At 40.6% G+C, this 22,943-nt stretch overlaps 1 protein-coding gene across 1 annotated transcript; it reads right to left on the reverse strand.

Annotated features, from left to right (window-relative positions):
- Positions 1 to 4,176: 4,176 nt before the first annotated feature.
- Positions 4,177 to 19,361, reverse strand: LOC111220595 (lysyl oxidase homolog 1-like). The gene is given in 6 exon segments (XM_022743730.1): positions 4,177 to 4,296; positions 4,668 to 4,763; positions 5,073 to 5,229; positions 11,334 to 11,471; positions 12,576 to 12,684; positions 17,827 to 19,361. Coding segments are annotated over 6 exon segments (1,725 nt in total). The 5' UTR covers positions 18,932 to 19,361.
- Between the last annotated feature and the right edge of the window lie 3,582 nt (positions 19,362 to 22,943).

Genomic DNA, 22,943 nt, shown 5'->3' on the forward strand with positions numbered 1-22,943 from the left:
TTGCATCCCTGCCTGAATCATCCATAACAAAATCACATACAGTGCCAGGGAAAATGCCTTAATGCATTAAACATATCACACCTAATCTTTTACGAGGGGGATGATATCAGTAATTTGTCACACCTGTCATATGGCATTTCCTTTCGATCTACTAATTCGTATTCTGTGTAAACCTGAAGATATGGTCTTGTATGCAGCACAGTGAACCACTGCTGTAAGAGTGCTGCATAGTGTTCATATTCCATTCTGAGAACACAGCAGATGTGTAAATGTATTTATTGTATATGACATTTTGACAGGTGTTCAACTGTAAGAGAAATACAAATTTCATCACCACATGTCAAAGATGCTGTATAACTGTCACCTACTCTTGTGCTGTCGTTCCACTGAGTGTCAGAATCACATGTTGATGCAACTTTCTCAGTGAGTGTACAGTATTATCATGAGCTACCAGAGTAAAAGACTTGTTGTTTTGGATCAAATTAAAGAACTGACTATTTACAGTACAATATAAAAGACCTATGGGTATTACTGTAAATTGGATACCAAAGAATAGGCCTATTCTACATTTAGAATAGCACGCCTGTTTCAAAAAGCATTTAAAATTGCAGAATGAAAACAAACTTAACCAAATTTAATGGTAAAAAAAACAACTAATTTTGGCACTCTATCAATGTTTGATCAATACATACTGATCCCACACTGTTACTGGTAAAAGATTGCTACTGAAAAAAAGGTTGCTTCACTAATCACACTCATGGATATTAAAGTAATTATCTTTAAGATTTTCATCAAATCCCATTTTTGCTACTATTTATGGTTGGCATTTTTCTTAATGGATGAAAAAGGACCAGCCACAGTGAAGTGTTGCACTCGACAGACTGTACAACTGTTACTGTGCCCTGCTGTTGTGTAAAACACTGCTTGCACTATGTGCAGCATAAGATTATGGTTGCTCATGATATGATGGAAGAGGGCCAATTATTGACTGACTCAAACATTAGTTGGTTTGGCTGCACTGTAACGAGATACGCCACTTGCTCTCATGTTGTATTTCTTAGTTAAAGGAGTGAGTGCTACCCCCAGAATTATGGGATCTGTAGTATTGAACCACAGGTGTATCAACCAGGACTGAAATCTTAAGGATTATAAATTTAAATCTTTTGGAATATTAATTAATTAGTGATAGTCATCCCAAATCGCGTGTTCTTTGATAAATGAGGGTTTCAGCTATGTGCTACAACAGAATGGCAGGAGGCCACAGTCAGTAATTGCAGGGGTTTCCAATGGAAACCAAACACTTAACAGGAAACAACAGCTCACTCAGGTGGAGAGGTAGGTAGAGACGGCTTTCTGGCACTCTGCATTATCATACTAAGTCTGTAGCAGTAGTGTTTTTTCCAACAACACATTCTATTTGAATATTCAGATTATCAAGAAAATATATAAATTCATTAGATTTCACAAATTACAGTAACAGGTCAAAGTGGATAAACAAAGCACAGTAACATCAAAATATTCTCCATCATTAAAGTCATGCATCAGTGGAATATTTGTATATACATTCTTCAAAAGGTATAGATGACTCATGTGCCATCTGACCAGTGTTGGTAGTTGAAGAAAAGACCTCAAGACAGTGTAAGCATACAGTTTACATACTGTGAGTCTTGTTTTCTGGAAAGCACCCTTTTCTGCCAGTTGAGCTTCCTGTTCCTGTTTTACTGATATAAGAAATGACGAATGGGGACACAATGCCTATATCCAAGGATTTGGAGAAGTACAGCACCCAGTGCTGACAGTCTGTCTTTATGATGACTTACAATTTGACGGAGCTGACAAATGAAAATAGGACCTGCTTTCTTCCTCTTGCTGTTAACACAACATTAAACAGGATGTGCCCAGAGAATCACAGTATCCCAGCCTGACCCATGGAGGCAGTGGAGAGGAAAAAAAAAAAAAACTAACACATTAAGGTTCTTCTGAGTCACTGGGCATCTCTGTCTGTCCCCACACTGCATGGATAAATGCACTTGGGAAGACTTTGTCCCCTAATTTTATTTGTTGGATTTCTGCTGAACCCTGACTTGTGTGGAGCCACTCATTTATGCACCGGCACCATTTAATGCTTTATTTATAATTCAAACAAAGCCACTCTGTGGGGGGTCTGCATAGATATTTGTGTTCAGATACAGTAAACAACTTTTTTGAAAGTCAATGATGTGTCCTAGCATGTAACCAAACCAGACTGATAGCATTGCAGTATGAGAATTATAGTTGGTTGGACAATATTATAACATAGATTGCAGGGATCTGAACTGTTGGTTCATTATTGGGATATCAACGTGCAATATGCATTATGCAACGTTGTTTGTGTGTCTACTTTAAAACCTCACATTCTTATCAGTGCCAGTGGAGCCCTTGTTTGCCATGGGTCCAGGATACCAAAACAGAATAGTAGAGACAAACAACATCAACAATGAACCAACAACAAATGGATTCCATTCACATTTCACTCTAGTATGGCAGCCATCCAGTGCCTGATCAAGACCTGCAAAATAAACAGACAACAAAAACACATTTGTTCGAGGAACTGTAATGTTGCAGACTCACTGAAGGATTTTTATGCAATAAGAGATGCATACAGTAATGAACACACAAACATGAATTATAAAACAGCACACAGATCTAGCTTAAAATGACATATATGTTTTTTTTCTGTTCACATTTTCAGTACCTTTAGACCATTTTATAGATGTTCGATGTTCACACTGTAATGGCAAAACTGTACAACATCTCAAAAAATATATGCAAAATTGTCGATTACCACTAAGAGGCTTGGCTGAAATGAATGACTAGACCATTATCACAAACAAAAATGTATGCCCAGCTCTCCTTTGTTGCTTCCTACTGTTGCTTGAGGGTTCATTTCATGATTCGCAATCCAGGTGTTTTTATTGGTATATTAATGTGTTTTTTTTGTTATTGTGAGTTTGAGGTAGCAATTTGATATATAAAGATCATAAATGCTTCTCGTTATAATGACCGTAAATGACTGTTAAATCCTGCTAAATCCCACCTCCCTTAGTTATTGTTGCTACACCAAGCTTTACCTTCTTGTACAGGCACATATGCAGGTTATAGTGATACATAACTAATTTACTAATATATAGTAATCTTTAAACAATGGGTCCTTGATTTCAGATTCCTTGTGATATTTCAGACAGGATTAAAAAAACAACACCAGTGATTCACTACAGCCCCGTGCAGGCTTTGTTATATGGAGAATTTGAAAGCTTGACATTCCTAGCAATTATTTTTGTTGTATTCAGACCTTTAATCAAATCAGGTTTTCATACTGTTGCTGTAATTTTAACAGACAGAGAGTATAATGTCAATAACATCTCTGTTTTGTTATCAACAAGTGTACACAAACGCAGTACATCAAAAACAAATCTAGCTAAGCTACTTGTTATAAACAAGCTGGACTTTCATGTACTATTTTGTTTAAAATCAAACAAACCCTATTAGTATGGACATAACATAATGTAAGTGGGGTTTTTTTAAGAAGTGGTTAAAATATCAGACTTAAATAATGGTGTGCTGTTAGCATCTGCTCAGTATGCAATTATTTTATTGCCGTCAGTAACTGACCATTATACCCAGCTTCCTGGAACTCTGGAAATGCTTTGGCAAACATATTTTAAGTGAATGTTTCATTGTAGCAATGAAGCTAAGAGAGACCAACTGGAGTACTTGACCCAAGTCATTTAAAGAGGATATAATAGTAATTCTGAGTGCAATGATACACTTCCTAATAGCATTGTTGAAAGACCCCTACATCTCCCTTTGAGGAAAAATATGAAAGTTTCAGAGGCAATTCATTTCAACTGGAGAACATTATTCATTAAATCATCAAACATTTCAGCCAAGAACCCATTAAGTCTACAAAGTAATTCAAAACACTAAGACTCCTCCGCCACCTTGTCATGTGGTTCACAGTAACTCATAGGTGTGAAAATGACACAAACCCTGACTCACAGTTTGCTTTCCAATGCTCATTCTACAACAGATATCTGAAAATTACCCAGGGATTAATTGTACAAAAAACATCACAAATACAATGAACAGTAAAAGCAATTATCAGCTATTTGATAAAAACGTTATGTTCTGTGTTACTTACTGTGCTATTTTGCAGTTAGTTGTTCTAACAAAGCGTCCTGTATAGTGAATGTTACACCTGACCACATTGTTGGTGAAGTCTGATTCCAGCACCAAGAATTTGGGATTAACCTGGAGCTGGAGACAATGGACAGAAGGCAAATTACAGTTCATCATAATCACACAATCTCAACAAACTTGCGTCAAAAAATGTATTTGGGATAAATAACACTGAAAACCATCATATATAGATTTTTTTGTGTGTGAACTGTACCTCTTACAGCCATATTGGCCAAATAAAATATGCATGAAAAACAGACAATGTGATGGATGGGAAACCAATGCCACTGAGCCATGAAGTGCTGTAACTTAAAAAACTCTGGATAACTAGTAAACTAAAAACTTTATAACTTTATAACCCAGATCATTTTGTTTTGTTATAGATGTGACCCTGTGCTGTCCACAAACCTGCCATGTCCATGCACACCAGGTCCTCACTTGACTCTTACCTTCAGTATGTAGTTTCCAGGTTGGATGTCCGTGATATCGATCCATTGGCAGTCAATATCAGCATTGTATGTATCATAGCAGCCAAGGGCTCAGACCTTGAAGAAACAGGGGTGGAGGGGTGGGGTGGGGTGGGGGGGAGAGACACTGATGAATACTGATCTGAGTCAAAAACAGTGGGAATTTTAAGTTGTGGTCAAAAGGTATATATAATATGTTGCAACAAATATAACAGGTCAATGAATAACATCCTGCTGTAGCAACAACCTACTGTGGACAGTGGATATTGACCTGGTGATTAATATAGCATGTGGTGGAAAGTGGACCAAAAGTATTGCGGGTGACCACAAAATCTATTCTCTATCTATTGTCACAATCTCCACTCATATTTCTGCTTGCTGTTTTACCTGAGTGTGAGCAGTGCAGGCGTAGCGCTTCAAGTGACCAAAGTCACAGGTGGTGTCCTCCAGACAGAAGCTAGCCTTGTGACCCTCTGCCACTTTACGGCCAGTGCTGACTTCCAGCAAATCATAATGGCTGAACTCGTCCATACTGTGGTAGTGCCTATTGGATCAACATGCATGCAGTCAGAAATTAAACAATGAAAGAGTTCAAGAGTTCAAGATTGTTCTAGAATCAATCTGTTATGTCACATGTGCCTAGGCAACAATATTTAAGTAGAAGTTTATCAAGCCATTTTGTTTAAATTCTGTTTATCAAAGTTAAGTGTAGAAACTCTAAATTCAACCTGTTGACCTCATCTGTTAACATTTCTGTAAGTGATGTTGCACCTTGACTGAACACATCATTAAATATGAAAGGACAATGGATACTAATTAATGGAAGCAATAAAGTATTGCTGAGGCACGGCATTAACACCCTAATGATGTATGATTGTTGTTAATTAGCTTGTATCAGTCGGCAAGATCAGAGGTGTTTGTGTGTGTTGGTGTGTCGGCATTTACGTTTTTTTTTTTTTTGTGTGTGAGTGTGTGTGCTTGTGGATATTTTAAAGCTACCTGCACATATTTGCGTGAGCATGTGTAAGTTTGTGTGTGTATCATTGTAAGAGCGCATTTGTGCGTGCGCTGGTTTCAGTGTGTTTATGTGTGTTTGCACAGCTTTAGCAGCTTAGGAAAGCCTGGATGCACATGGCCACTGATCATCTCAACTGAACCGGAATATGAACCAAGTGACTCTGAGTGAGTGAGTCTGTCGATGAGCTGCTCCATTTGACATCATCTGCAATATTAAGTGCGTCATGGCTTGGACCTCTCTCGGATGCCAAAGTGACCTGAGATGCTGTTCACTTTCTTTTTTTTTACAAGCCTGCTCTGAACATAATTGTGGTACATGCTAACAAGTGTATATTTGCACTGAGCGCGGTGACAACATAATTCCATGTTGATGGGGAAAGCTCTACTTTTGCTCATTATTTTGATGGATTTATGCACAGCAGCAGTAACTGAATTATTGAAACACACATAAAATTATTATAAAAATGCCCTACAGTCCCATTTGCCTTTTTTTGTTTCCCCTCATCTACATGATTGAATGTTGCTATGTAGCAGCTTAATTGTTCTAATTTTTCATTTATTTCATAAAAAGATGCATCTAATAAAAATACTGCAAATGCAAATTCAAAGCTGTTTTTTACAGTGATTTTTGTTTCTGTGTGCACACGTCTGAACAGCCCTGTCGGCCAGCGTAAAATCATTACTGCAGTGGATGTTGTGGAGTATACTGTATACCAGATATACTATGTCATATGAACATAGCAGTAAGTTGAGTTGTGTTGTCAGAAATACATAAGGTAAGTGATACGCTTTAAGTGGCACAAACCTCATGGAATCAAGTGTCTGTTGTGGAGGACGTGGAGCTCTGCTGAATATGAAGCATGGCTGTCAGGTCTCTGGCCATGACATCATTTGTCACAAGCACCAACATATGCAGTATGTTACGAATGAGAATCTGGTCTTTATATCTCAGACAGCAAAAATTTCTAGGCTACAGTACGTAGGATTTTCTCTGCACACATATTTGAAAATGTACAAATAGCCAAATCTATGACAATCTAATGCACCAGCTTAACAATAAATCCTTCCTCAGAGAGGTGTTTAACTAACTCTGTGGCCACTTTGTTTCTGTTGTGCTATTGTATTCCATTGTACCGTTGCATAGCATTGTATGTATCATAAGTTGTTTATGATGTTTTGTTCTACCCACTGACAAAATGCTCAACATTAGTCTTTACAGCACATATAATTGTATATTAACAATGCAACAATTAACTGTATCTAATTATCTGGGAGTCATTAACATACAGCATCATAGTGTTATGATTAAGGCATGCTGCCAGCTGCTAAATTTCCTCATTTGAGACACAGATAAAGATTTTTTTTAATGAAAACAACCAAGAGTAAGAAAGTTTCCAGCTTCTAATTAGAAAGTACTGGAAATCTGTACTTGTTAGATTAGGTAGTTACCTATTTTCACATATCATATAGAAGGTGTACCTTCCCTTGTCGGAAAAAATACAGCTGTCATTTGCAATAAAGGGGTTTCCTCTCATGTTACCAAAGTTGCTTGTGAAAAAAATAGATTAATTAATTAATTAAAAAAAAAAAAAACACATAAGAATTAGCACAGTCATTTTTCCTAAAGTTCTGATGAAGCTTGAAAGCTGACAAGGTATGAATGATTTAGAAACTACAGATTAGAAAGCAACACCTCTTGAAACTGCCCAGAAGTCTTTTAGATGCAAAAACAGCCTGCAACAATGTGACAATGTTCTTTAAGATGACACCCAATTGAAATGATACAGCACAGGATTTAAATACGCCTTCTCGCAGTTATTGAAAGTATTTCTTTCTTTCCATTATTCACTGACTCTTAAATTACTCCACACAGTATACTTAAGTGGTGTTGACTTTAGTTGTTGTAGCAGGTGAGGTAACCACTGGATCTCTTACAGTCAGACAAACTCAGACTATATAAATATTGCCCTTTCGCCTTACTTCATGGCCCATGTTTCGACATAGCAACAGCTTTTACTGGAACAGTCATTAAAGATTGAAGGATGACTTGGAAGGAAAAGTGGGTACTTTCCACTGATGGAGCAAGTGACCATTCAAGGACTCATTCTTTCCATAGGAGAGGCAACCAATTAGTAGTTACTCTCAGGTAGAAACCTGTCTGCTGTTATCTGGGGCTCCACACTACCTTTAGCGTAACTATGGGCATAAATTACTCTCCTGTCTCTGTTGACATGCAAATGTATGTGTGTGTGTGTGTGTGTCTTTTTCATAGGCTTATTTTATGTGGGGCACATGGTTATGCATTAAATTTGTGCGATGCATACATGTATGTGAGTAGATACATTCACATGTGTATGAATCAGAGCAGGAACTGGAGGGCCTGGAATTTTGAAGCAAAGTCTTTGTTTGTGTCCCAATCCTGGCATTCATTTCAGGGGCAATCTTGAGATGATTATCTACAGTATATGTGTGTACGTGTGTGTGAAATAGAAAGACAGAGTACAGGGAAGCAGAGAAAAAGATTGAGAGTGGGAGGAGCTGGACTACGAGGTGCTTGGAAAGGTCCCCAGCCTCCTTGGATTCCTGGATCCCCTCACTGACTATGTCAACTATAGAGAATGTAGTGTTGGAAGGACACATAAAGGATTTAACAAGAATAGCTTGTGATCGTAATATACAAAACATTCCAGGTTGTCTTCGTAGTCATGAGTCATTTTCCACTTGTGTTGCAACAAACAAGACTTTGAAGGTTTCTCAGATCACAGTTTGGGTTGTAAAACACAGATGACTACAGTAGGTTCTTTGAGAACTATCCAGCAGTGGCCTGACATTTGCCTTCCGTGAAGTGCAGTCAGGAATTGAAGACATATGTCAAAGCACCTGCACAAATAGCAGCCATGATCTTTGACCACAAAGGTCACATAGCTTACTGAAGCTGACTGAGATAAATAAAGCATAAGCTGAAGAATCATTTTATTAACTTTTGTAATATCAAAAATAAAAGTTAAACCAAACAAATCAAACACTTTTAATAACTTCCCATGCCTCTCACGCTGATTGGCATGAAAAAATAAGTTCTACGTGGAATTCTGTGTACTCATTTGGGTAAGAAAAATACACAAATTCCAACATTTTCACAGCCTATGATACTCAAGAGGATGCTGTTCCCTTTCTTTCTTCTAATACTCAAGCGAGAACGATAGGAGTGAATGTAATGAAAAGCAAAACTGTCAACTACACAGCTTATTTGACAAAAATGTAGGGCAGGAAAGTTTATTGTGAGAATCTGGGCTAGAGATTTTCTTCCCCTAAAGAGATTTCTTTGTAACCAAACACTGCGTCCCAGTAACCCACATCCATGCCATCATACTTTAGCAGCTGTGTGATCTGGTGTCACAGATTGACAGGAAAAATGGATTGATTTGTCATTCTGATCACACAGCCAGTGGAGTGATTGCCTTGGCTTTCTGCCCCCTGGGAACCACTGTGTAAATGCAGACTGATGTCAGACAGCAACAACACTGCCAATCTCCTAACGGCCAGTCAACATTCCTCTAAGATGAGGATAGTAAAGCAGGGCCTGGCACTAGCGTCAGTGGGCGGACTTGCTGAAATTGAGATAAGAGCCAGTCTACATGGAATATAATGTCATAAAACAATGACGATAGCCTCAGAATCACCTCATCAGCAGTACCCCAGAGATGTTCAGTCTAAGCCACTGCTGCCTCGCTAAACCAACTAAAATCTGTCCAATGAGGAAGACACAATGAGAAAACTGCTTTCTGAATTGATCAAACCCACAGAGCTAAATACCATAATTTTTTCTGTGATGTGAATTTAGAGTGTATTGTACTGCTCTATTTCACGCTGGGTTGGCTATCAAATGAACTCTATAGGTTTGACCCCTCCTCCCACCCCACCACACACCCCCAACCTCTCTCCTCTTTAGACGAGAATAACGTAATATACTGTGTGTGTACTTTCTCAGCCAACCAGAGCAGGCTTTGTCCTTTCCTGCACTGTAACCATATAGGGCACAATATGGGGCTTATGACTGTATGACACCCAATCTGCATTCACCTTCAGTCAAATGACATTGACATGCACCACGTCAACTTTCTGGATATGGACTCTGAGTGTGCCTCCCAACACTTTGGGCTGTTGCTGTGCAGCAAGGTTGTGCTGGTATGAACCAACAACCACACAGTGTTGTACTTCAGAGAACAGAGAACTCTCACTACCCTGAAAACCCACCATGAACCCAGACATTTAAAGTTCCTCCACAGATATGTTTTAAACTATGTAAAAATACTCTGCCATGATTAATATTTTGTTTAACATGGTTTTCCTACATAAAAAGTGAAAAAAAATTTGCAAAACTGGGGCTGGAAGCACATCTACTTTTACTTTCTCTTTGAGAAATCTGGATCAGACATTGTGCCCCACCACCGCTGCTTACGTTACTTTGAAAGAGCAGAGCGTATCAAGATGGTTAACGGAGGAAACAGCGTGAGTCTCGGCCACACATATTTGAGCCTCAGTCTGATCCAGACTCTGGAGTTTGCTGGGGTGTGAAGACAGTAGTAGTAGTATCAGAGCAGGAAGTGTAATTATTTGTTTGTTAGCTTGTATCTTGCAGTGGCTGTGTTAGTGGCTCTGTTACTGCAAACTCTTGCTCTCTGTAATGGCGACAGGTGGATGTCAAGCATGGTTAGGGTGAGAGGAAATACTGGAGAGAGTCAGCTACATGTTTGAGCCTCCGTCGGACCCAGACTCAGATGAGGAGAATATCAGAACAGTTAGTGTAGTTAGCATCTTTTTTTGTTGTGTTTTAGCTTGTAACCGGCAGTGGCTGAAGCAGCATTAAGGCAATTTTGCTAAGGCAAATTCTAACTCTCTGTACTGACAAGATGTCCGGTTTAGTTAGCCCGTCCCCGGCCCAGCAAGTTGACAAGATTGGTTCCTTAGTTATATGACGTATGAAACCCCGGCTGCCATTGGTTCACTGCAGTTCCAAGGTGGAAATACGCAGTCATGGCGCTGACTGCTTATTTTGGTCGTGATATGACTTGTATTATATAAAAAACATCATATGGACATGTTAACAAGGTTAGAAACTTGATTTTCATTGGAAGGGGTCATTAGAATATTAGTACCAAGTTTTTGATGTCCATGGGGTGGCACATTACCAGAGAAACGGCAACTGCACCCCAATTTTTATAAACCAGGGCTTCATCCAGTCATTTACTCATTAAACCTTTTCTTCTTCTGGTGTCCACCGAGATGTAGTGAGGCCAGCTGGGGTTATTAGTTTGGGTTACATCCAACTCCCAGTGATGAGAGGGTGAGTGCTGCTGCTCCTGTATTATACAAAGTCTTTAAGGTTTTAACTAGAGGTGTTCACCACATATCAACAGCCTTTCACAACACACTCACTGTCACCCACTGTCATCTCAGTCAGTAGTAGTAGTAGTTAGGTTTCGTACAAGCTACATAAATTGTAAATACACTCTGTTATAATGAAATCAGATGTTTACTAACTAACTCTCTGGCTACCACAGCGGCTGATGCTGTAGTGACTAAGGCGTGAGTAGCTGATTGGGTAAAATCTGTTTTGTATTAAGCACTTACTGATGACAGCTATGCCACTCCCAGGTATGACGTGGCCTGTTAGGCATGAAGTCGGCAGTGCCCTTGTTCTTCACCCTCTGTGGGAAACGCAGCAGGACCCGTACATCATAGTCGGTGGCCTCAGGGCTATAGGCAGAGCTGAATGGTGGACACATACAACAAGACAAAAAGCGGTGAGGGAAACTGCACAAGTGGCTTCAAAAAGAATGTCGGCATGTCTGTTTCTCATAACTAAGACAAGGAAAGGAAAAAAAAAGAGCAGGACTGTAAAGGCTTGGAGGCAGGAGAACAGCTACTAAATAATTCATTCTACAGATTACAACCATCTCTCCAAACACACAGTTTCAACATGGGGAGAGGGAACACTGTGTTGTACAATACACTTTTTTTGTGTGTGAAAAAGGAGGCACAACCTCGAGTTCACAGTACCACTGAAGATCTAAGCCATTCGTCTTGTGGCTGTTGTTGACACTGGAGTGTATGGCAAATTACAACAGCCCATCTGTCGGTGATTGCTGCAAACTCAGACAGGATATGAAAGGGCTTTGAGGGATGGCTGTGCTTGTGATGGGAAGAGGGCAAATAGAGCAGCCATGGGGACAGCGCACTTCCATCATTTCAATAGTGTCCTTAGTGCACTGACAGTCAAAGGGCCCAGGTCCGCGGCTCAGGGGATGCTATCCGCCAACACAGAGAAATGAAACTCGCGGCAGCCTGCATCCCCGAAGGTGACCGGGATTTAGTACACTTGTGTTGTACCGTTGGTCAACTTTTTTCATTATTTCTTTTGGATATTATTGCACAGAATGCGTATAATTCTGAAGGCTACATTACAATTGTGGATGGTTCACTCACTGGTTAATTTTACCCAAAGGTGAAGCAGCTTATAAAAAATTGTAATCATAAAAGAATTTACATTTTCTTGATCCAGCACAGGGTATAGGCTGGACGCACAACTAGTCTATCAAGAGGCTACACTAAGACAGGAAACGCAATTTATTGTTTCCAATTTAACATAACTTTAATATCTATGGAATGAACTAAACACTGAGTCATGATGCTGCCCTTAAGATGTAGCAGAAACCATTGAAATGAGAACATTGTCATTAACATGAAAAACAGAACTGATAGGGCCAAGATCATTTTTGATACTGCGACAGCAGAATGAACTCACTGAAAAAGTAAAGACATGTATAAATAAATAAATGCAAGCCAGTAAAGGACATCCAGAATTGGGTTTACCTTGACAGACATTTTTCCTCTGCAGCGCATCGGAGAGAATACATGTGGGCTCTCTGGATGTAGGTGGAAGCCTGGACATAATTGGGATCAGGAACCAGGTCAGGCAAACCTGAAATGATAGACAGACTGCTCAGTCTATATTGTCATTGTCCATTGTCAGAACTTTGCTACTAAATAGAACAGTAGTTTCTTCACAAATCACACAAAGCTGCTCATAAGTGTAATTACTTATACACATTATTAGAATAATGTTTGTAAGTGTGGTTAAAGTTCACAAAATGCATTTATAGCACTGTTATTATGATCTCATTCATAACTAAAGTAATCCAGATGTCAGTGATTGATCATTTAATGACAGGTCGCCTTTTGATCTCTTAATTCCAGCCAAACCGCCAGTGAGCTCTTTTGCATATTTGTCATCAATTTTTTATTACCTGGTAAATATGGTGGTGCTGATGGAGGATATGACAGGCAGTAAAGCAGTAACAGGGCCCACAGTTCATGATTGGGTCACTCTAGATAAATCCATTGGCCACTAATTACTGTGCATTCCAGATTATTATCATGGTTTTCTAATGAGACGCTTTTGCTCACATGCCTCTCAGACAGGGGTGAGTTTGGGGAGAGAGAAAACAAGGGTTACATTTTGGATTTTCCAAATGTAACTACATCTACAGTGCATCCATTTTCAGTGTTGAATACATTTGGTTTTCAACCAAATGTATCTTATTACTAGGGAAAAATGTCCCAATACTTGTTTGCTTTCTTGGCTATGATGTGTGATGTGATCTTTCATGACACTAATCTTAATATGCATGTGCCACTTTATCTTAACATTTAACATAGCAAACATAGCATGACTACTCATATCTGTTGGGGGTACGGCTAAACATGGGAGTTACAGTATCACAGGAGTTCTTGCTGCAATGCAGCCTGTGTTTTTCATACATTAGTTTCTGAAAACAAGTGACAGAGATGAAGAGATGTGGAAAGGCATAGGTGCACAGAGATACAGCGAGAGAGCCAGACAGAGACAGAGTGAGGGAAAACATGCATACCAGGGTAAAACAACAGTGATCTCACACCACTCCTGATTTTAAAGTGGGCCACTGTCCAAATCTGTCAGAAAACCTGAGGAAGGAGTAAAAAAAAGAAAAGCAGGCCTGACTTGTCAGAGTAAATGTCTTTCTGTGCAGTTCCCAATGAAGGCCATACCAGCAAGGGTCTCTGGCATAGCTTATCACCCCTCTCTACTGAGCTCACAAAGGCCAGACACGCTTTAATGTGAGATTGTTCAAACAAGTCAAAGTCAAACCATCTGACCTCTAAGCCTGTAAGCATTAATGAAATCAAAAATGATGTACAATCTTCAATTTCTGTTGTAGCATGTTTTAACAAAGGAATAGAAGATGATTAAATAATGTTATCTTTTGATTTTAGTCTAGCATGAGGGGCTTTAGTCATGGTTTGTTTATGGAAACCAGATAGGAAGCTTCCTCTTTCATATTTGCCCGTGTTTAACAACCAGCTGAGTTTCCCCTCCCCAGCTGCAAGTTTAAATAAGGGCACTGCGTTTGCGGGCACTGTGTAAACATCCCATCTGACAGCTCTCTCTGAGGCAGACATATAGGACAGGGGGAAGCGTCGTGGGGCAGACCACGTAAACACTGTAAGACCAGTGTGAAACGCAGAGGTTTTCCAACAGCACTCGCAACTCTGTTTTTTTTCTCCTCACCCTAGGAAGGCTTTGTTCTCTGCCCCCTAATCTTTTGAAATGTGAAATTGGGTCTCTTTCAGAGGGATAAAATGTATTGAGAAGCCAAAGCTGATCAGCTCTCGACAGCATGTGACAAAGCCACACATTACATTCTAAGTGGGGCACGGAGAGAAGAAACTGGTTCTTGCCAGGCTTTTTATACCATCTAATATGGCATAATAAAAGACACAAGGGCTCCCTCTCTAGATACTCCTGCTTTAAGCTATAGGCCGTTTAGCTGCAGACGACTGACAGATTGAAATACTTGGAATTCATTGAGGTCATTTTACAATGAAAAATCAAAAATCAAAACAGCATCAATATGGAAGATTCTACTGTCAAAGCTTCCTTTGTCAGGCAGTATATACGGCAGTATATACTCTCTACTTTCTCTTGCATCTTATCTATTTTCATGATTATCAGCCACTCTGCTTTTGGTTGTCAGTTGACACATTAAAGATTCATTTCAGCAATGATGAGGTACCAAAACTTCCTTTCCAATTTGAAGATATCATGGTAAAACTAATGAGTGAAATAACTGTGGTGCTGCCTTGATGAATTAATCTACCAATTACGGTTTAATTATTCTAACCAATCACTGCTGGTGGCTTTGTCAGGGAATATGAGAGTAAGGAAGAGTGAGATGAAATGACAACGTGCTGCAAAGGGCATAGTTGGGACAATATGCAGACGTTTTAAACCAATCTTTGCCATGACACTTCATTAAAGACAATTCATTATTCACAAAACCACTGCAACACTGCAGCTTTCAAAACTAGAACACACTCAAAGAGAGAATACCATCACCAAGGCTGCACTATTCAAGTCAGATTACTCTCAGCAGCGACTTGGTTAGAGTACAGCTAACACAGAGTAAAGTGCCCTTGAATTTGTTTGCAAATAAGACTCACTGTTCTTTGTTAGTTTGCCTAGTGGTACAAAATAAGGATTTCTCAGGAAAAAAAATAGAGAAAGCAGATTGTGGCTGAGATTCAGGGGCACACCTTCCACTTCAGTCTAATTAGAACTGGTGTTTTGTGCTCAACTAATTTGCAACAGGAAATATGTTTTGAAAGAAATGTTGTGCCAACCGGACTCAGTTTTTTCATAAAATAATAAGGAAATGTTGTCATTTAACACATAGAACAAAAATATTGTTACATTTGTTTTTTGCCAATATGTCCAATCTTACAATACAACACCATGTTGTAGTGATTATGTCACATGTATGTTTAACAGGGAAAAAGTCTGTGATGACTTGAGTCACAATGTGGTCATCAACATTTAACTAAAAACCATGATCTTTCTTCAACCTTAATCAAAGTGCTGTTGTTGCTTGAAACAAACCACAGAGGGGAGGCAGGATGCAAACCCTGGGTTCTGGTGTGCGCTTAGTTCACCCACCATCCAGCCCCACCAGTGCGACTCCGGTGCGGTAGATAAATGTAACACTTCATTCACTCCAAACAACTTTGCCTCTGAAAGTAATCCAGGCAGAGGTTACATTTGTCTGTTTGCACCTTGTGTCAACTGCACATGACTTGTGGTCATTGGCCCCATAGATGTCAACTGATGTCAGAGCCAGTGTGAGAGAGGAGACACTTGCAAACTTGATAGACTGCTCCAATTTTACACATGTAGTGAAATCTATTTGCTTAACACTTCAAACACACAGTACATACACTGTGTTGAGTTCTGGCTCTCCTCCTGCCACACTCTGCTGTGTGTGTTAAGCCCTATTCACACAGTGAGATTCTGTTAACAGGTTGTCTGTGGAAACATTTGACAACTTGAATGGGCAGTGACTGCACACTGGAACTTGATTCATGAAATTAAACTTAATCACTGCAGTTATCTGGTTGGTTAATCATGGTAATGCTCGCCAGCTCGTTAACCTTAGTTGTACCTTTATGAACTGACCTTAGTTGGCTACACATGATGAGATAGACTGAGAGACTTTATCTGAATTATTTCATGAGCAACCTGGAGATTGAAACTGATGTTTTTTGATTCTTCAATTCTTCTTCTCTGATACCTCACAACATTGTATTTAAAGAAAGCGGTATACAACTTCCCTTTCAAGTTAGTTTTAAAGTTGTAGATCACAATAGTTATTACAATACAAAACAAATACAAAACAGCCTAATGCCCTGCGATGAAGCGATGCAATAAAAATGTCAGCTTCTCCCAATGGCTGAATCTTTATCACAATGATTACTGAGAGCACTAAGGCCTCTGCACATATGTTGGCTTTTTGTGCTGTTAGAAATGGCTCCCAGCTCTAGAGTGTCTAATGAATGATAGCACACTAGAGAGACTGCTGCACAGTAAGGTAGATTACTGGATAAAACAGAGGGTAAATCTGCATCATCAAGTGCCTGAGAATTTCGTTGGAGGCCCTCATCTCCTCTCAGCTCAGACCAGACGCAGCCTCCGGCGGTTAGAACACAGAGAAAGTTCACATGTTGTTTGCATTTAGCTAAGTCGTTTTTTCCCACCATAGACAATAACAGAAACTTCTTCCTCCTTAGCAATGACAGTGTTATTAAAATAAATGTGACAAATTGCTAATAGATCCAAAGAAACCTGTTTTTTCTCAGTCAGGGTACAGTGCGTGTACATGTTCTGACACTCCTCACCCCCCCTCAACCACTCTGCCTGAATATTTCTTTGATTTCCTGTAGCTGAAGCAATGGACCCCATGTGTTACTGGGACTTTCCACGCTCTCCTTCCCCCTCAAGGAGTGGTGAAGAACTGTATCCCCCCTCCTCCCTTGTTTCCCCTCTCCTGTCCTCAAGCCCAGGAGGCAGCCACTGCCCACCACCCCCACCCCCATGTCACCAGCCCCCCAACCCCTATGAGGTCACCACCACCATTACCAAACTCCACACGACTCACGAACCAGTCTCCTCTCTTGTAGCACAGAACTCCCCCCACAAAAAAAAAAACACAGTGGTTCTTGTGTGTGCTCTCTGTACATTGGCAGGACTTGCTCAACACCTGGTTTCAATAACCATACAAGTGGGAAAAGATGAACCTTGTGTCCGCCTTACTTTGTTTGTAAACTGGAAAAGCGGCTGAATTTTAAGCAGCTGTTTCATTCTGATGACTTCAGACCTCTGACAAACATGAAAGAGGAATATTGGAGAAACACGATTGTGTAATTGGGGGGGGGGTTGGTGAGCTCTCTACACCCCTGGGTTTTGCATATTTCAAACTCATATGTCCAGCAATAACAGAGATCACATGGTGAGCTTTTCATTTTCTGCCTCAAAGACAGAAATACCTTGGATGAATGCCTACAAGTGAAAGCGCTCCATTTTTCCCCTGGAAATGTGAAATATTTTTGTTTAATCTGCAGCTATTGTCACTCTTCTCATGTCTCCCAGCCTCTCCTAATATTATCAAGATGTGGCCAAACTTCCTGGACAAAATGGGAAATAAAGGACACATTGTTTTAGTTCACAAACACCCAAACAGACACTTTACTGTACCTCTCTGCTCTGGTCGGTACACACTCCCAACGTTCATACTGGGGTTCTCCAGGGCAGAGTTGGGAGAATTTCTGCCTGGAGCAATGGGCTGCATGAAAGGAGGCTGGGGTCTTCCAAATGGGGGAAACTGCTCATACTGAGGGCTCCTGATTGGTTGTTGACCAGCTGGTCCTGTCCTGTCCACTATCATGGTTGTGGCCTGGTTGGCATCGGGGGCAGGGATAGCAGGGAGTGCAGGGGCAGTGTCCTCGTTGTAGAGACTGTGGGTGTATCTGTGGTCCAGACCATCTGCAAATGGTGGTTGGGCAGCACGTGCAGGCACCGCAGGATTGGACCCGTAGCTGTAAGATTGGTAGTAGCGGTAGCTGTCGTCAGTAAAATCAGAGGGCGAGCCTGGGAGCACTGGGGCCAGACCACCACCTACATACCCCCCTCCAGTAAAAGCCCGGCCAGCACTGTATCCTCCACCGCCATATCCCCCACCGACAGCAGGCTGAAAGGGAGGCTCATAGCTCCTGGCTGGTCCCTCTACGTAACTAGGGTCGTAAGGTACTGGTTGGAAGGGCGACTGTTGAGGAAGAGGGTACTGTGGGTATGACGGTACATTATAAGAGGATGAAGAGAAAGATGATGATGATGATGAAGATGAAGACCCTGCAGATTGCCTGAAGCGAGTGCTAGAGGATCCCTGGAACTGGCCTCCACCTGTGCTGCCTGTGCTTTGTCTCCAATTGTCAGGCACTTGCCCAAAGCCAAAGGGATGCCTTGCCTGCCCGCGGACTGTCTCAGAGGATCCTCTTGATGGAGCCTGTCGGCGGACATTGCCCCCCTGAGGTCTGCCTGAGGAGCGTGGGCGAGAATCTGCCACAACCACCCTGGGACCTCTGTCCTGGGTTCCTGTCCCAGCAGGGACATATTCAGCTCCACTGTTCATCAGGCTAAACACCCGACCATTGTTCTCCCACTGAATCACCTGCCTCCATGGAGTGGCAGCGCTGTCCTGCCCCTGGCTGCGACTCCCCTGCCCCTGAGTCTGTGTGGCAACCTGAGCCTGCCCCGAGCCCAGCAGGACGAATACCAAACATGCCACAACAATATGCAACATACCGGCTCCAAAGATGCCACAGCTCACCACACAGGAAAAAAAAACAAAAAACCCTCCAAGTCCACAAGAGGCTCAAACTCAAACCACCTGTAGCTCTGTCAATAAAACATGTGTATCCTCTTCCCGCGGGTACAGTGCTGGTGTGAGTGTTGAGACAGATGCAGGGTTGAGAAGTAAGCCTGTGGTTGAGTGCATCTGCAGGTCTTCACTGGCAGCAGTAGACAAGGTTGAACATGCATACAGGGGCAATAACACGCAGGAGAGTGAAAGTGGGCTTCAGAAGACCCACTGGTGGCGTTACCGTGTGTTGGTGCTATGAGAATATGTCCTGACTTCTTGTCGGTCTGCTGGCCCGTCTGTCAGTAGACTGAGCATTGCTCTCTGCCTTCTGGAAAGAAGTGCCTGTGCACTGCACGACTGCAAGCTTCTATTTGCCTGATTGCTTACAATGGGCTGTGAAAAAAATCTCAAACTTTTTTTTTTTTTTTTTCTTTTTTTTACACAGAGGTCCCACATGGCCCTAGTGCTAGTGAGGTTTCCTGGCCTGCAGCAGCCAAGGCTCCAGAGTCAACATTACCATCTGTAAAGGCATTCAGACATACTGTATAACACATCTCATTTTCAATGGCTTTAATTCTTTTCTCATGTTGTACAAGCAAAGAACAGGACAGTGTGATCCTGATTTTTCCACAGGTGTTTCAAAGGCTTGTAATGTTGTTACTTTGCCTTTAAACCTTTAAAATTTACAGTAACCATGTACAGATGGGAAATTACCTAATTGGTAACAGGGGCATGCTGTCACAGAGAGCCACTTTGTGCCATATCCTTCCGTAAAATATAATATAAAGAACTGTTGAGGTACAGTAAGTCATGTGTTTGCACAAACAATGAGAAAATAATCAGAATATACTGCCTGGAAATATTCAATATGACCTTATATGCATGAATCTCACCCCTTCAACACAATTCTACGTTTATGCGGTGGATATGTTGGGAAATGTGTTCTGTACACCCCACCCTTAAGAATATCAAACTGAGGTCAATTAAGCAAGCGTTCAAAGCCCTCCTCCCACCAAAAACACACACACAAACACACATCACCACCTCTCTCCACCCCTCATTCCCCTTGCTGCTTGTAGTAACACTGAATGCACAAAAGACATGCATACATGCCATGCTCCCCAGCAAGACAACACCGTGTGTGTTGCTGTCTGTGAATACTATCAAAGCACTGTTGCACTCCGAGACCCCCTATTACACAAATGTTCAGAGAGACAAGTCATTAGTAAACACAATTCAGGCGGGATTTGAAACAGCTTGGTTACTGTTCGCTTTGATAGAGTGCATGCAGGCAGAATTAGGTTTCACCCTGTTATCAAAGTCAGCAGTTTGTGAAGGTATTTTCCTTGGAATGGCTCGCAGAGGCAGCAGCCACAATGTACCACAGACCAAAGAAAGGACAACAGTCCTACTGGGCTGCAGCAGTCAATATTCCCTTTGTCTCACTAAAAAACAACCTGATTTCAATATGTATCTTCCCCCACGAGCAGGCAACTGAGCTGCAAAGTGAAGCTTCATCGGGATCATTTCGGAGGAAATGGTTGACCATGAGAGTGCAGTGGAGTGCATCAATATGGATATGATATCACTACATATGTATAAATCACATCTGGCATACAGACATGAGCAGTTTCATCATACTGCTCTACAATGACTCAGTGACACATTCATGACTGAAGCATTTTAACAACTTCACATTGTATTGTGCTCCTACTTTAACATGAGTGTTTGTATTTTCACCAGTGAACAGCCTGTTACAGAGTTACATCACAGAAACAGTGCCATCATTTGTGGAAAATTCATACAAAGTCAGCGTGTTTATGAAATGCTTCCTGCTCATACAAAATATGAGATAAAACCTTTGCTGTCCAATATTATTAGATCAAGATAAGACTTTCTGAGAGCTCAACAAGACCTTGTACTGTATATTCAGCATTAACAGTACCCTAACACTGGCATCTATTCTACTGCCAAGTGACAAGCTGGTTTTATCAAATCTTTTTTATTTTATTGATTTATGTTCAGTACCCTCTTACATTTTGTGTAGATCTATTTGCGATACCTCATGTGGGGATTTTACCTTAAAGTGACACAATATAGAGAAATTCCTCGTGGAAGGACAGTGTCAAATTCTTCTGAGGTTACACTATCCCACTTTGGTGCTTTTTAAAGCTAGGATTCTTTTACATTTTTTTTTTTTTTTGGATCAGACTTGTTTTCATCTCTTACTCCTTGCATTTGTCTTACATGCCCTTAGACTTTTCTATGGTTATGTTAGGCTTTTTTTTTTTTTTCTTAATTACAGATTGATCCCAGGGGATTTTTCCTCTGAGACAGAAATTGCTGCTTTAAAGATGCAGACCAACAGAGAGCCTCAGAATGCCTTGAAATCCTGTCACTGAAACATTCCACAGAGATTAGACTAAGTTGTGAGGCAAGGTTGGTTGTTTTTGTGTGACTGCTGTGTGTGTCTCCTGTCTGCTAGAAACACCGTGTATCCTGTGAAGTACGCTGAAAGAACGCATTGATCTGAGTGACTATGCAGCACGGGAGGAAAGCCCAAGGAGCAGGCATCCTGCTGAGAGCAACCTTTAGCTGCACAGAATCAGAGCCAGGGATGCTTATATACTTGAAACTACATTCAACTTCTGAGTCAATGTAGACAGTAGATACAAGCTCTCATATGTGATGCTACAGCTAACTTATCTGTGTTTATAGTCCAGAATACTATTGAATAAATTGTTGCTGATTATGAAACATAACTAATGTACAAACTAATATTGTGGCCTTCCTGCATCCTATCGAGGAAAAGTCAAGTCTGCTACACAGTGTTGCTTCGCCTTTACCTGAAAACTGGGACTAATCACAGTCTTATGATCAAACTGACAAAGGTTTCTGCTTGAAAATGTTTTTTAATCATGTTAGAAACCACTTTTGTTCTGTCAAAAGAGATGCCTGTTTTCCATGGAAACTGGTTTTGCACACTGCAGATTTCTTGCTAATTTTGACAGCTGACAACATGAGATCACATGAAGAGAAGAGATGTCATAATTATGAAAAAAATCTCTCTTTCTTACAAAAGAAAAAAAATCTTTCAACTTTGCAGCTGTCAGATGCTGCAACAGTTGCGTTTTGAAATATACTTATTTGATCCCTCCTTGTTCCAAAAATGAAATTTTCTAGTATACAAATAAAAGGTAGATGAAGAACATACAGAAAAACAAGAAAAGTTATATTGGCTGCCATTTTAGAACATCTCCTGCCCTGCATGTACTTGATATACCCTGCGTTTGAATTAAAGGATTTAAAATGGAACAGTGCAGCTGCAGCTCAGCAAACATGTTGTTAAAAACTGAGCTTTCTGTGATGGCTAAATCTGTATATTCAATGCCAGACATGACGATAAACCACTTCCTGAAGTTGGTTAAGAATCTAACACATTCAGCATTTTGTTGTCCTACAGTTTCCCTTCCCATCTGTAATCTGCTGGAAAAACATTAAAAGATTGCTGCGGCTGCATTTTCTGTGGAACATTTCCAGCTATTTTGCAAATGATTTTTGGGTCATAGTATCTTTTTTTTAATTATCATTACATCTGAACATTAAAGATGCTGTGTATTTGTTGTTTAGGAGCATTGATGTGTAATGTGGATGTGAAAATGGGTCAGTTTAACAGTTCACACTCATTGTTGTAAAACACAAGACATGGACACAGTGTATGCAAAAAGAAAATGCCAAACTGAAGATTCATATAATTATATCATCATGTGAGGCCAGTATGTACTTTGTGATTGTACCAGCCATAAAGTTGTACCACAATCTCTTATCTCTTTCTCCTTTATCTGCTTTACTCTACACTCTTGCTAATATTAAGTAATTACTTCCATTCACAATCCTAACTTTCACTCCTCCGTGGCAGAGATACAACAGCTGAGGTTGGTGATTGCAAGCA

Source organism: Seriola dumerili, unplaced genomic scaffold (genome assembly GCF_002260705.1).
Source record: "Seriola dumerili isolate Sdu_G_001 unplaced genomic scaffold, Sdu_1.0 BDQW01000003.1, whole genome shotgun sequence".
Classification (NCBI taxonomy): Eukaryota; Metazoa; Chordata; class Actinopteri; order Carangiformes; family Carangidae; genus Seriola; species Seriola dumerili.